This window comes from Strix aluco, chromosome 4 (genome assembly GCF_031877795.1).
Source record: "Strix aluco isolate bStrAlu1 chromosome 4, bStrAlu1.hap1, whole genome shotgun sequence".
Classification (NCBI taxonomy): domain Eukaryota; kingdom Metazoa; phylum Chordata; class Aves; order Strigiformes; family Strigidae; genus Strix; species Strix aluco.
Genome location: NC_133934.1, coordinates 123,233,338 through 123,245,915, shown reverse-complemented (window position 1 = coordinate 123,245,915; position 12,578 = coordinate 123,233,338). Strand labels below are relative to the sequence as shown.

The window sequence follows — 12,578 nt, the reverse complement described above, 5'->3', positions numbered from 1 at the left end:
GCCGCCGCCATCCCTTCCTGCTGCGCATGCGCAGCCTCCCCACAGCACCCCGAGGCGCCTGCGCGGTTTTCCCCGCGCATGCGCACTCCCCGTGGCCGGGGGGCGCAGTTCGGGCCTCTCCGTGAGGGGCGGGGGGGGCCGCCCCGACCTCCCTGCGGCGGCCCGGGTCCCGTTACCGCCGTGGCGGGGCGCGGCCTCGCCGGTGGCAGGAGTTCGCTCCGCTGCCCCGGGGGCTGCTGTCCCTCCTGCCCCGTCCGCAGAGCCCACAGTCTGGCGTACCCCTCGGCCGGCCCCGGCGCGCAGTCGGGGAGCAGCCCGGCGGGAGGCGGGGGTTGAGAAGGAGCGGGCCGGCGGGTTCGGCCTGGCAGCCGCCGCCGTGCGACAGCCCCGGGGAGCCTGGGGACGCCGGTGGGGCTTCGGCGTTCCCCGCCCCTGTCCCCGCAGAAGCGCCCCCAGCAAACTCGGCGGCCTGCAGCCTGACAGGCCCGGGAGCGGCGGGGTCTCCTGAGAGAAAGGGGGGCTCGGTAGCGCCCCGGCGCGCCCACGCTCCGCGGCTGTGTAGACGTGACGCGCCGCCACGCTCCCGGCCAGATGTGCCCGGCGAAGGGCTCCCGCCCGCGGTGCCCCCCGCTGCCGAGGGCCGGTCCGGCGGCTGCCCGCCTCCCCCCGCCCCGCTCCCAGCGCTGGTCGCAGGTGGCGGGGAGCGGGGCCGGCCCGCGGGGCTCGGCGGCCGCGGGAAGCCCTATTTCCGCCTGAGCGAGCGCGGCGGGCGGGGGATCGGCCGGCGGCCGCCCCCTCGGAGCCCCGCATGCAGGGCCACACGTAGGCGGCAGGGGCGAGCCGGGCGGGCGGGGAGGGGGCCGCGGCTGCCGAGCCGCACGTAGGGTGGGTGGGCGCGGCCTCGGCGGCGGCGCGGAGCCGGGCGGTGGGGGCTCTCCGGCCCCGCGCACGTCGGGACGAGCGGCTAGCGAGGCGGCTGGGGAGAGGAGCGCTGGCAGATGGAGAGCCCCCGCGCCCCGAGTGAGTACGGACCCGCGGTACCGGCGCAGGCGGGCGAGCAGCTCGAGGCGGTGGCAAGGTGTTTTCTGTGAGCCAGGCGGGGTTGGTGCTGTCTTCCCCGGGAAGCCCCGCAGCCCTTCAGCAGTTCCCAAGGGGCTTTAAGGACGGGGCTCTGGTTTCAGGGCGTTGTTGCCGTGACCGGCCGCCGCGGGCGGAATCGCCTCTGCGGTCAGGGCTTGGCCGGAGCCGGGCTGCGGGCAGCCGGCGGTCTTGGGGGAGCGGGGCTGGGCAGCAGCAGCAGCGCCCGCGCTGGAGAGCGGGTCCCGGACTTGACAGGAGAGCGCCCGAATGCTGCATCCGTGGGGGGAGAGGACGGGCTGTGAACTCGGGTTATGGGAGATCGCCCCTGCGCTGCGGGAACCTTAACAGATGAAAAACGGCATGTAGAAAAAGTACCGAATGTGCATGGGATGACTCGTTGCGTGCTGCCTTTAGGCTATTTAAACCTGCAGGAGTTTCGCACTGTGACCGGCGTAAAAATTCACATTCCGCTTTCTCAGATAATCATGCACTGCAAAATGAATTTTAAACTCTGCTGGCTCTGGTACCGTGATGTTCTCCAGTTCACCATTAGCATCAACTAATTGACCCAAAGTTTCCTCCTTAAAGCTAGGTGCTTCAAGCTGTCCGCTCCTACGATGACAGTAGCTTCCACAACGCTTCAGGCACCAAAGCATCTTTCCATATTTATTGTATTTCCCAAAAGGTTGCTGGAATCCAACCTTTAGCAACCTTTATTGATGAGTAGGAAATGAATGGCCATCAGCTAAACAGCTGTTGTCTTTAAGCACCACTGATTGCCCGTCATTGATTACAGGAACAGAAGCACTAGAAGAGCCGTTCTGTATGAACAGGACAGGGTTTAGCAGCTGCAAGGGGAGAGCTGCACCTGCTGGGTTTTGCTTTGGCTTTTTTTTCCTGGAAAGACATTTTCATCTATCATTTCAATTCATGTTTAGAGACATAGGGCAGCGACCCCGTTCATCCAGTATGTGACCCTGTCTTCAATAGATTGTACTAATTTTGAAACAGAATGCTGTTGGGAAAACAGTTATAATGTACTCCCCTCCCCCCCAATGGACTTAAAAATGCAAAGGACAGGCAAGTTAATAACTGATACATCATGGAGCGAGTTCATCATTACTTACAGGTCAAGCCAAGCCCTACTTAGTTACAGGAGTTATCCCTTAACTTAAAAGGAACGGAGGAGCTTGGCTCTGGAGTGATGCTGGATTTGTAAAGCTTGAGTGTGTTTTCTGGTTTTTGTATTTTGAGCATGCAGTGAGTGTTGTGATTTCTCAGAGATGGTGTTTCAAGAAAGCTAGATGGAATTTTTTTTTTTTTTTTAAGGGAGATAGGGCTCTGTGTCGTGATACTTTCATTGTGTAAGATGATGTAAAATGTAGTGAGGATGAGGCTGCTATGCCCATATGTTAACATGTGCTAAGTCTTTCCTTGCAGAAAGTTTGACTACAGTATAAAGAATGAAAATGCAGAGGAATAAAAAAAATGCAACAGGGTCTCTTCATAGAATTCCCCTTCTGTGGTATATCCAATGAAATACAGTGTCAATTTTTAGGCTAATTAATACTCTACTCTTTGTGATGAATTGTGTGTTTTCATCTAGTGCTCCTTCAGAGTTTTCATTAGCACATTTTAAACTAAAAAAAAAATTAAAAAAAAATAATTGGATGGTGTAAGGAAGAGTATGGTGGTTACTAGATCTTCTTCGTATTCTTAACTCCTAAACAAAAGAATGAAGTCCTGTTTGCCCTATTAATTCCTAGCTTATAAATTGAAAGTTAAAAAGCCATTCATCCTGCAATAGATATAAATAACAGGGTTCTCTAGTTGCACATGGCACAAGACAACTTTTTTTTTAAAGAAATAGCTTGTATGATTGTATTAGAACACATTTTCAAATTTAAAACATGAAAATAAATCATGTTTTAATGGATTTTCATGAGAATAAGTCATGGATATATTTTATTAAATACCATATTCAAACTTCTGTATGTACAAACCTATCACTAACACCAAATAACAGGATCATACTCTACTGTGACAGCACTTGTACATGCCTTCTGCTTTCAGGCTTCCCAACCAATGAAAAACATTGCAAAAGATTTTTAATCTGTGTGATAGGAAGTGGCATTGATTTAACAAGACAGCAAGAGTCATGAGTTCTTGTCAAGTTACTTGCACATACTGAAAGCAACTGAAATCACCTGGAGACGTCATTTTGGATTCAAACTAGTTTCTGTTTTGCTGCTAAGGACGTTCTTGATGTGATTACTCAAAGAGGTTTCATAAGTGTTCTCTCTCCCCCTGGCTCCATACCTGTTGCTCTCTTCTCTCTTTAGCTTCCCCCAGGAAAACCTACACCATCCCTAATGTCTGACTTCTTACACTGTATGCTTAACCTCTTTTGTTCATGCATGTAGTCTACTTAATTCAGGGGGAATAACCATTGTGTCTAAGGTGAACGGAATTCAGCTGTAAGGGCAAAGGGTATTTATACAGGCTTTTGGAAAACAGACCACATGTATGCTTAGTGTCAAAGTTTCTGACTTCAGTAGCAGGCAAAAGTCAGACCTCAAACATGCAAAGTGTTTCAGTTATGCTGCATAGTGGTTATTTAGTTCACTGTAAAAAGTGGTTTTGCCACCAGCCAGCTCCTTCTTTTAGAACATTTTCTTCACTGTGAGGGTGGTGGGCCACTGGTTGTGGCTGCCTCCTCCCTGGCAGTGTTCAAGGCCAGGTTGGACGGGGCTTTGAGCAACCTGGTCTAGTGGAAGGTGTCCTACCCATGGCAGGGGGGTTGGAACTAGATGATCTTTAAGGTCCCTTCCATTCTATGAACAAGGGTAACAGATGAACAGAAAGATCACAGATGTCACAAATTAGAAACAAACCCTCTCTTTTATTGAATCTTTTACTGTTACACAATCAAAAAGAAATACAGTCACAAGTATGTCAAAATGTTTCAAGAGAAATATCAATTGCAATACGTTGTACTTGGTTCCAAAAAAGAATTCCATTAAAATATACCACTTCTTAATGAATACTGCTATTATTCACAAAATCTACCATACTGTATAAATCCAGTAGCAAACTCTTTAACTTTTTGGTAACCTGGCAAGCCTTGCTCAAGGTAAACAGGGAAGCAGAAGGAAAATGACAACTCATTTCTAGAATTTAATCAAAAATCACGGTTCTCCAGAATGGAGTTTCCGAGGGAGTCAAGTGCCTAATTGCTAATCGTATTTTTAATGAAAGCTGGATACCCAACTCACATGAATTCCTATGAAAACAGTCCATGAAATGAAAAATACTCCTGGCCTGCGAAATGTTTATTTTCATGCTGGATAATCGCAGTTTGAATAATGTGCGTAAGTGCAGTGACATTTGAGTGAGACGTGTTCTGTTTGGCAGCAGCTAATGAGCAGGGATGGGAGCAGATGGTTGACCTTGGGCTTGTCCAGCCTGGTTGACAGTGGTAGGGTACTCAACTCCCAGCTTCCACAGCACCATTTGTCAAAGGAAAGCAGTGTAACAGGTGAGAAAGTTTGCCAAGAGATACAAGTGAAACAGCCCACCTTTCTGCCTTTAGCTCCCCTTCTTTAGCTGTTTAATTAAACAGCTTTTTAAATAAGGAAAAATTACTATTAAATATGGGGTAGTTTAACCTGTAATCAGACTTTTTTGATCCTACAGCTGTATTTCATGGCAAGTAGAGCTGATCAATTAATCCAAAATAAGCTCTGAAGTCTTTAAATTGTTACCAGTGTTACGTGCAAAGTTTTAATTGTTCTTTCTGGCCTTCATCTGTGATTCTTTCATTCAATAATTAATGTGTGTACACAGACACACAGGAAAGGAAACTTAGTAGTAGATTGAAAACCTTCGGGTGAAACAAACAAAACTCAACATAGTCCAAGCCTATCTTAGCACATGAGAGCAAAGTATGTTAGAAGGGTGTACTTTGGACTCCAGGCTACCTTAATTTACTCAGTATGTTACACCCAAGATCAAGTTACTGGACAGCAGACTTCAGTGACTTCTTGGGAGCTACAGCTGTAGTTACATATAACTACTTTCAGGTAAAGGAATGAATGATGTCATCATAAATACTAGTTTAAAAATGCCTTTTAACAAAACCATCACTGCTGTTGATAAACACATCAATTAGAATCCATATGTAAAAAAATCATAATTGTGCTATGCCATGAAGAAAGCATGGCTTGACTACTGCAGTAGTGACAATAACCTTCTGGAAGTTAACTTTGTTCTTCTCAGTTTATCATTTCCACATAGTGGAGCATGTTTCCTATGCAGAAGGAAACACTGTATCTACCTATAGTTTCTTCTTTACTACTGGTGAAGAATAAATGCTCTAGGGTAGTACCTCAACATTTTAAAATGTAGCAGTCAGCAAAGAAATTATTCAAAATCACTAAGGAAACATTTAGAAAGTAATGTATTCTAGAAGGTTGTCCTCCAAAGTAGATTTAGAATCAGGCTATGTATTTCTAGAGTCTTAAAAAAAAAAAAAAAGTAAAACCAAAAAAAGGCAGCTAAAGGCATACTTCTACATTTTGCAGACTCACATCTGCATTTAGCAAAGATTTTACAAGGCCAGAGCAACTACTGTTACTTTTCCATGCTTTCTTCAGTATCTCTAGGAGGTTTGCTGAGGGGTTTTTTTGGTGGTTTGGTTTTTTTTTTTCCCCCTAGAGTAAACCAATACAGCTACTGCAGTTCATGCCATTAATTGCTTGTTTCAGTCACTTTTACCAGGACAGTGAACAAAATACTATGCCTTGTTATTATGTACAATAAAGAACATGAAAGTTGGGAAGATTCTTAGATGAAACATAGCTCATTTAAATTCACAGCCGCTGTCATTAAGACTAGAGATGATTCCAGCAGGTTCATAACCATAAATCATGTGGGTCACTTAAGTCTTCCTCCTCTTTTTAACATGGATTTTTCTCTATGAAAATTTACTGCCCTCTTAAAGTACACTGAAGAGGGCCTGACAGATCCAAACCGGTCAGGCTCCTCCAAAATAAGGTCAAGAGAGTAGCAGAACAACATCAAGCAAGATGGTACAAAGTGTCTCTTGGGAGATGAAAAGGGATAACCCACCAGGCCAGCAAGAACAGCAGAACACACCTGTACCTTTCACATGTCTGCAAGACTCTCCTCACTATCTCACAGAAGCATCATGTCAATCCATGCAGAGCTAAGCATAAGGGGTGCCCCTAACAGCTGGTGCTTTACCTGAGCCTTTAGCAACTTCACTATTAAACCTTTTAACTGCTGACAGAGAAAAAGATGCCATGGAAAGAATGCCATCCAGGAGACCTCATACAGCAGGCATGCAGTAGCTCTGCTGCTTTTATCTAGAGAACTTATTAGCTTTGTACACTTAAAAGCCACACTAAAAATTTTTAATATTCAGTACCAGGTGTATATATTCAAAGTGTTCTCTGCACAAAGCTTCAAGTAGCTTAGCACACCTAGACACTTTCTCCTCTCTTTGTGCAACTTCTACTCAAACTTTAAGAAGGATGCAACCATCTTCTGCTACCAGTGCCTTATCTATTCTTTAGTTGGTAGCTAATGGTCTCCATTTAGTTGTATACAGTTGTATCAGTTTGGAAAGTGCTCATTTCAGTGAAACAGTAACAATTTTAGAAAACATGTTAATCTTATGTGCCATTATATTGATTTTAAAAGACTCAAAGAGTCTAATGAAACCGAAGTTTCCAAAATAAATCCAAAATAATTCTTGTGACACTCCACATTTGATTTCCTAGATCGAGATAAGTTTTTTTAAAATAGTTTGAAGAACACACAGAATATCTTGACCTCATTTACACATTACAAGGTTGTATCAGTAGCACTGTGTTTTATGACAGCGAAATGAGAAAAGCCACCTAGTCAAAGTTACCAAGTCAACAGCACAAGAATATAGAACAAGCTTTACCATATTTAAGTCATGCAGTTTTGTGATAAAAATCCATCTTGAATTCATCACTCCTGTGAATTTTACTTTTTCCTGCTTTCCAGTGTTACCTTGATAAAGCTTCCAGAGACAAGACTTTAAGCTGTTCAAAAGGAAGAATCTTTCCACTCTAAAGTAACACAAATATGCTGTCTCCCCACTTTCAAGTTTGCTAACTGGTGTGATAACAGATTTAAAAGTTTAACATCTTTGGCGAGCGGTAGTACAACACTGTCTAGGAGACTTCAGTACTGAATAGGCTCAAATAATTAACGCGGAGATGTTACAATCAAAATAAGGAAGCAGTGATTTCCAATCAACTCTAAGTTAAAAAGGGAACACGGATGAACAATAACCACTAACAAAAATATAAATTATCTCATTTCTCTCAGATAACACACTCCCCAAGGGGGCCTGGTCCACATATAGTTTATTGATGTAAGAAAACAATACAGTTAGTGTTAGATCCAACCACAAAGAGCAAAAGAATGAGTGAATGAAGGTTTTGTACAGTACATATAGGAAAATAAGATGTTTGTGACAACTATATATTTCTAAATAAAAAGGCTTCTAAATATATTCAAGTTACTGAAATCTACATGAAAACATATGGATGTTAATAGCAACAAGGTGCATAAAACCAAAACATCAAAATATTGAGCAACTCAATGATGTACTAGATAAAACTTTGCTAACAATGCAAGATGTTTTACAATCTGCTTGAAATATCACCTATACCACACAGGGTAAGCTGAACATTTAGATTTAAGATCATACACAATATTAGCATTAACTTCAACAACTACAGGCAGGGAATTTTTTTTTAAGCTGGCAAAGTGACTACTTTAAGAACATCAATCTCTCTCTAAATTGAGAACGTATCCAAATAAAATGCTGCTAGCCCTTTCCAGATAAAGCCTTTCCTTTGACTAACCACACTCATTTAAGTCAAAAGCATAAGACAGCATTTAAGAACAATTTATATTACAATGTGACTAAAATAATGACATAATCCAGGTTTAAACATGATTTCATAAGCGAACAAAAGATTCTTCTTAAAAACTAGTTTTTATAAATGCAGAATATATTGCATGAGGAACTGCTGGTATTTTTTAAGAAAATATATTGTGCGATTGTGGCTACAATGCACTGCTGCAAAGCATTGTTGTTTCTTATAAAAACTATTAAAATAAAAAACTTATTTGAACATAAAGAGCAAGAGAGCACAAGTCTTCCAACTACCTATGAAAAGCAGGATGGAAGTATTGCCAGTTTTTCCTGTGTTGACATTTTACTAATGATAAGTTTTGGTGACCAACTCCCCAGCCAAAAAATAAATATTTTTTTTAAAATTAGGTGCATATTTCGAAGCTGCTATTGCAAGTGTGTTTTAAATGTAATGGACTTAAAAGTGTATGTACCAAAGAATTATAAAAATGCACTGTAGTTTGAGTTATTGTTACATAAAGAACATATTAAAAAGACTGTCAAAATAAGTAGAAAGGGGATCAAAACTGAACTAACTGAATTAGTGCAGTACTGTAGCCAGGCTTCTAAAATCAGATATAGAAAATATAAATAGACTGCTTTAGGTGATGATTCACCAGTGTCCAAAAAAGGAACAAGTATTGTGAAAGCTCAGTTAACTTGATCCAGAGCTCTGAGCAATTCTTCCCCCTGTAGCAGGTTTCTGTTGCCTTGTATGGGAGCGTTTACTTCGCAATCGTAACTCGTGAGTTGGGGTAGTCCGCTTTCATCCATCGACTGCCCTAGAAGTTTACTTGCTATGTCTAAAGAGGGAGGGGAAGGAGAAAAAGTGCACTTTATTCACCATGCTTAACCTTTCCTCCAAAACTGTTCATAAAGGAGGTAAGTTTGGATATGTTTTTGTCTCTCCATTCTCTCTTTCACACAGCCCCTCTCCACCCCCCTCTACATATTAAAAGAAGATACTAACCAGTTGATAGTAGAATGATTGTCTTTTGCTCCACTCCACTATGACCATTTGTTTTGCATCCCTTTACACGTTTCCAAGCAAGTGATGCATTTCCTCCGCGGTCACCTGTCTGCTGGAATAAAGACCCCTAGAAAGAAAGAAAAGAAATCTTCTTTATTGAATACTGTATCCTTCTAGCCCTGCACATCCCTCTTCCAAGCTAACAGTTCCTGTCACTAATCACTGATGTAGGCATTGTTACAATTTAAAGTGAACTTCATTCAGATCTTGGGGAGAAAAATATTTCCAAGTACACTGGGGTCTTCAAAATTATTTAAAAGAAAACTGTATCAGATTAAGGCCTTACTTCCCTTCCAGAAAACAATTACTAAATCCTGGTTATCATCAGTTACCATGCTCAAGATTAGCATGTACATATACACACCCATTTAATTACCACTGCTCTTGTGTGAGTAAGCATCAGGTTTTCACTGAAGTCTCTAATAGTTTTCCACACTGGAATTAATAGTGTAGACAGGAGATTCAGAAACCTTGGTAGGCTGATTCTATCTAAATTTAAAGATGTAAATTCTGCTTGCACTCCAGTTATTGCCACCAAGCCATCTGACCCAAGTCTTGTGGGGAATGCAGTCCTAAGCCATTCTATTGCACATACGGCTCCTTAGCATATTGTTTTGACAGCAGCATAGAAGATATGGAGATTAGAAAGCTTTTAAGGGCTCCATATAATTAGGATAAGTAAGAAGAAGCTGCCACTGAAACAGATGGGATGGAAGGAAGAAACACCATCTTAGTACCAAGCTTGCTAGCGTAAGTAGTTGAACCTGCAAAGTTTTGTCTTGTTAGTGGTACTGACTGTTGCAAAAAGAGGAAAAGGTATTTCAGAACACTGCCATTATCCTGAACACTTAATAAAGAACATATGTTTTCAGGTTATAAAACATCCATGCAAGTCAAAAGGACAGTTGTATAATAGAAGTTATAGTTAAACAACTCAGAAGCTGCATTTCATAGTAAGATCAGTCACCTACATTGTTGCTGTTTTTTTTGGGTTTTGTTTTGGTTTTTGTTTGGGTGGTTGTTTTTTTTTTTTCTGTGAATGCAATACAGACCTTCATAATAAGAGAGATATAGCTCCTATCTTTTTCAATGTAATGATTTGTGTCATTATTTTATAATCTTACTATAACACATCTTGCCCTTGTCTAATTCTCTTGTCTTCTAGAAAACTAAAGTAATATTTTACTTTGGTCTTCACTTATTTTCACTCTTTGCAAAGTCCTGCTTCCTTATAGCTAAGCAGCTGTGGCAAGTTTTTGCACAATCCCAGAATACCACGTATTATAAGCCTGGATTTAACATCATTTTTCTTCTGTGCATGTGCAAAGCCTAGTTCATCCTCTCAGAAATCCACTGTGGAGAAAGGCAGTAAACAACAAAAGCACTTGCTTGAAATAACATCCATAAGACCCAGCTACATTGAAAATTCAGCTTCTGACTGCAGAAACCATCAAATATTTATAACGCTTTCGTCAGATACCAAAAAAAGGTCTAGCAAAGGATGAAGTTTGAACCTATAAGCATTAAAAAGGCACTAAGCATAGAAGCCTGAACACTATTACAGCAGTTAAATACAGAACTGCTTATGTTCTGTGTATTTAATGACATCCCATGCTATTTTGAATATTTTATCAGCAGCAATATGAGACAGCTGTAGCACCATCGCATGAGAAAGGCATGGAAGGCAATAAAATTTCTTGCAGAGCTGTGACTACTGGAAGCAACAGAAACACATGCATGAAAGTGCAAAGCATTTAGCAAATGAAAACATACATGATTTCTTTTTTATTAAAAAAGTTTGCCTCATAGAAAAAAGTGGGACATATAAAAGCTTTCTCAGCTCTTCTAGAGGAGAGCAATGATAAAGACTGTATACAGTGATTTGTCTCATGCCCAAATCAGAATGCAAATACAGGAATAATTCATAGTTCAGAAGAAAAATAATCCTGCACTGTAAGACACGATGGATGACTACACCTAGGAGATGGACCACTAGAAAAACAAAGAATCTTAAAGGCTACACTGCAGTAGAGGACCTAACTGTGGAAAACTTAAGAGAAGTGGGAATTTGCAATGAAGGCAAGAAAAGAGAGAACAGTACGTAATGGCAAAGCTCAAGATTTCAAAATACTAAGAACTGACAGTAAGAGACAAAGATTATGGAGCCAAAATACCCTTGTAGAAAATAACAATCTGGATAGCCCCCAACTAAGTGACATAAATTTAAGAATACCTAAAGAGTTTCTTTTGAATAGCTAGGACAGATGACGATGAGCTACTCAATCACACACACTAATACTAGAGAGTGTGTGCATGAAATGAAAGTGGAAGTAATACACATTTGTGAGGTTATATGAATTTTATTCTCTGATGGTTTAGACTGTTTTGTTATCTGATCAAATATAAGAATCTTGGACTCAATGGAAAAATGAAAGCATAGAAAGAAGCATAAGAACACTATCTCCAGTATTGACAAACATGAAAACTGAGTCTGAAATCAAAAGTGAAAGAAATATGGCAATTATAAATTTAAATGTGATGTCTTAGATTTGTGCATATTCTACTGAAGAACATATATGTTCACAAAAGAGTATCTTCTACCTAATCAAGAAATGTGCTTGGGTACACAGGGCACTTTTGAAACAGGCGACAGTAAAAGAACTGATCTGCATATATGTGGGAATTTCACAATCGAACAATTATCTCTGATCCCAAGATTCCACTGCATACCAACAGCTAAACTCAGGAGTCTGCACTGATGCCTCATTTCAGAAATTGCAAGGTTAAAAGTGAATATTTGAAAACGGTAAAACAAAACTCACAATTCCAACTGCCTGAAAAAGTGAACCATCATGTTCCATTTTTCGTTTTCTCTGAGCATTATGCAAAGCTAGCATCTTTGGATTTAGTTCTTCATCCATTGCAGTAGATCTAAGAAAAATTGATTCAGGCTGTTAAGACGTTTCTACTATCCTCAAGCCATTCTTCTTTTGTGGACACTTATATACAATATCACAGAACTGAATTTATGAACTATACTACTTTTCTTTCATAATTGACTCATTTCAACAATCATTGTCTATGAGCATAGCAAATGTTAGCTTTTAATCTTGCTGTGAAGCTCAGAATGAGTTATAATAAAAATTTTAAAGTCTTTGCAGAAAAAAAAGCATAAAAGTTCAGCAATTCACTTTCAACAGAAAGAAGGGAGGGAAGGGTAAGGAAAAGTCTATTCTGAATATTTCTATGTGCGGATAAATCTTCTATGTATCAAAAGTCTGATGTTTGATTTTGTAGTTTTCCATCATGATAAATATCTGTTACATATGCCACAATCCATCATTATGAAAGACAGCTCATTTTAAAAGCAATATATGTAGCACACAGACTGTAGTCACCTCTTACCTCATAATGAAGTGGACAAGAAAAGCACCAGAAATACTGTGTGGGTATAACTACTTGTAAATTGCCTACTGCATTCTTTTAAAA

At 41.3% G+C, this 12,578-nt stretch overlaps 1 protein-coding gene across 2 annotated transcripts in view; it reads right to left on the bottom strand.

The window, feature by feature from the left end:
* Nucleotides 1–3,962: 3,962 nt before the first annotated feature.
* The window catches only part of HIF1A (hypoxia inducible factor 1 subunit alpha), a 34,501-nt gene continuing 25,885 nt past the window's right edge, over nucleotides 3,963–12,578 (bottom strand). For both annotated transcript variants that reach the window (XM_074820933.1, XM_074820934.1), the window contains exons 13-15: nucleotides 11,912–12,020; nucleotides 9,030–9,156; nucleotides 3,963–8,862 (exon numbers count right to left, since the gene is read on the bottom strand). In XM_074820933.1, the coding sequence (XP_074677034.1) occupies nucleotides 8,711–8,862; nucleotides 9,030–9,156; nucleotides 11,912–12,020 (388 nt within the window). In that variant the 3' untranslated portion in view covers nucleotides 3,963–8,710. The remainder of the gene's footprint in view (nucleotides 8,863–9,029; nucleotides 9,157–11,911; nucleotides 12,021–12,578) is intronic.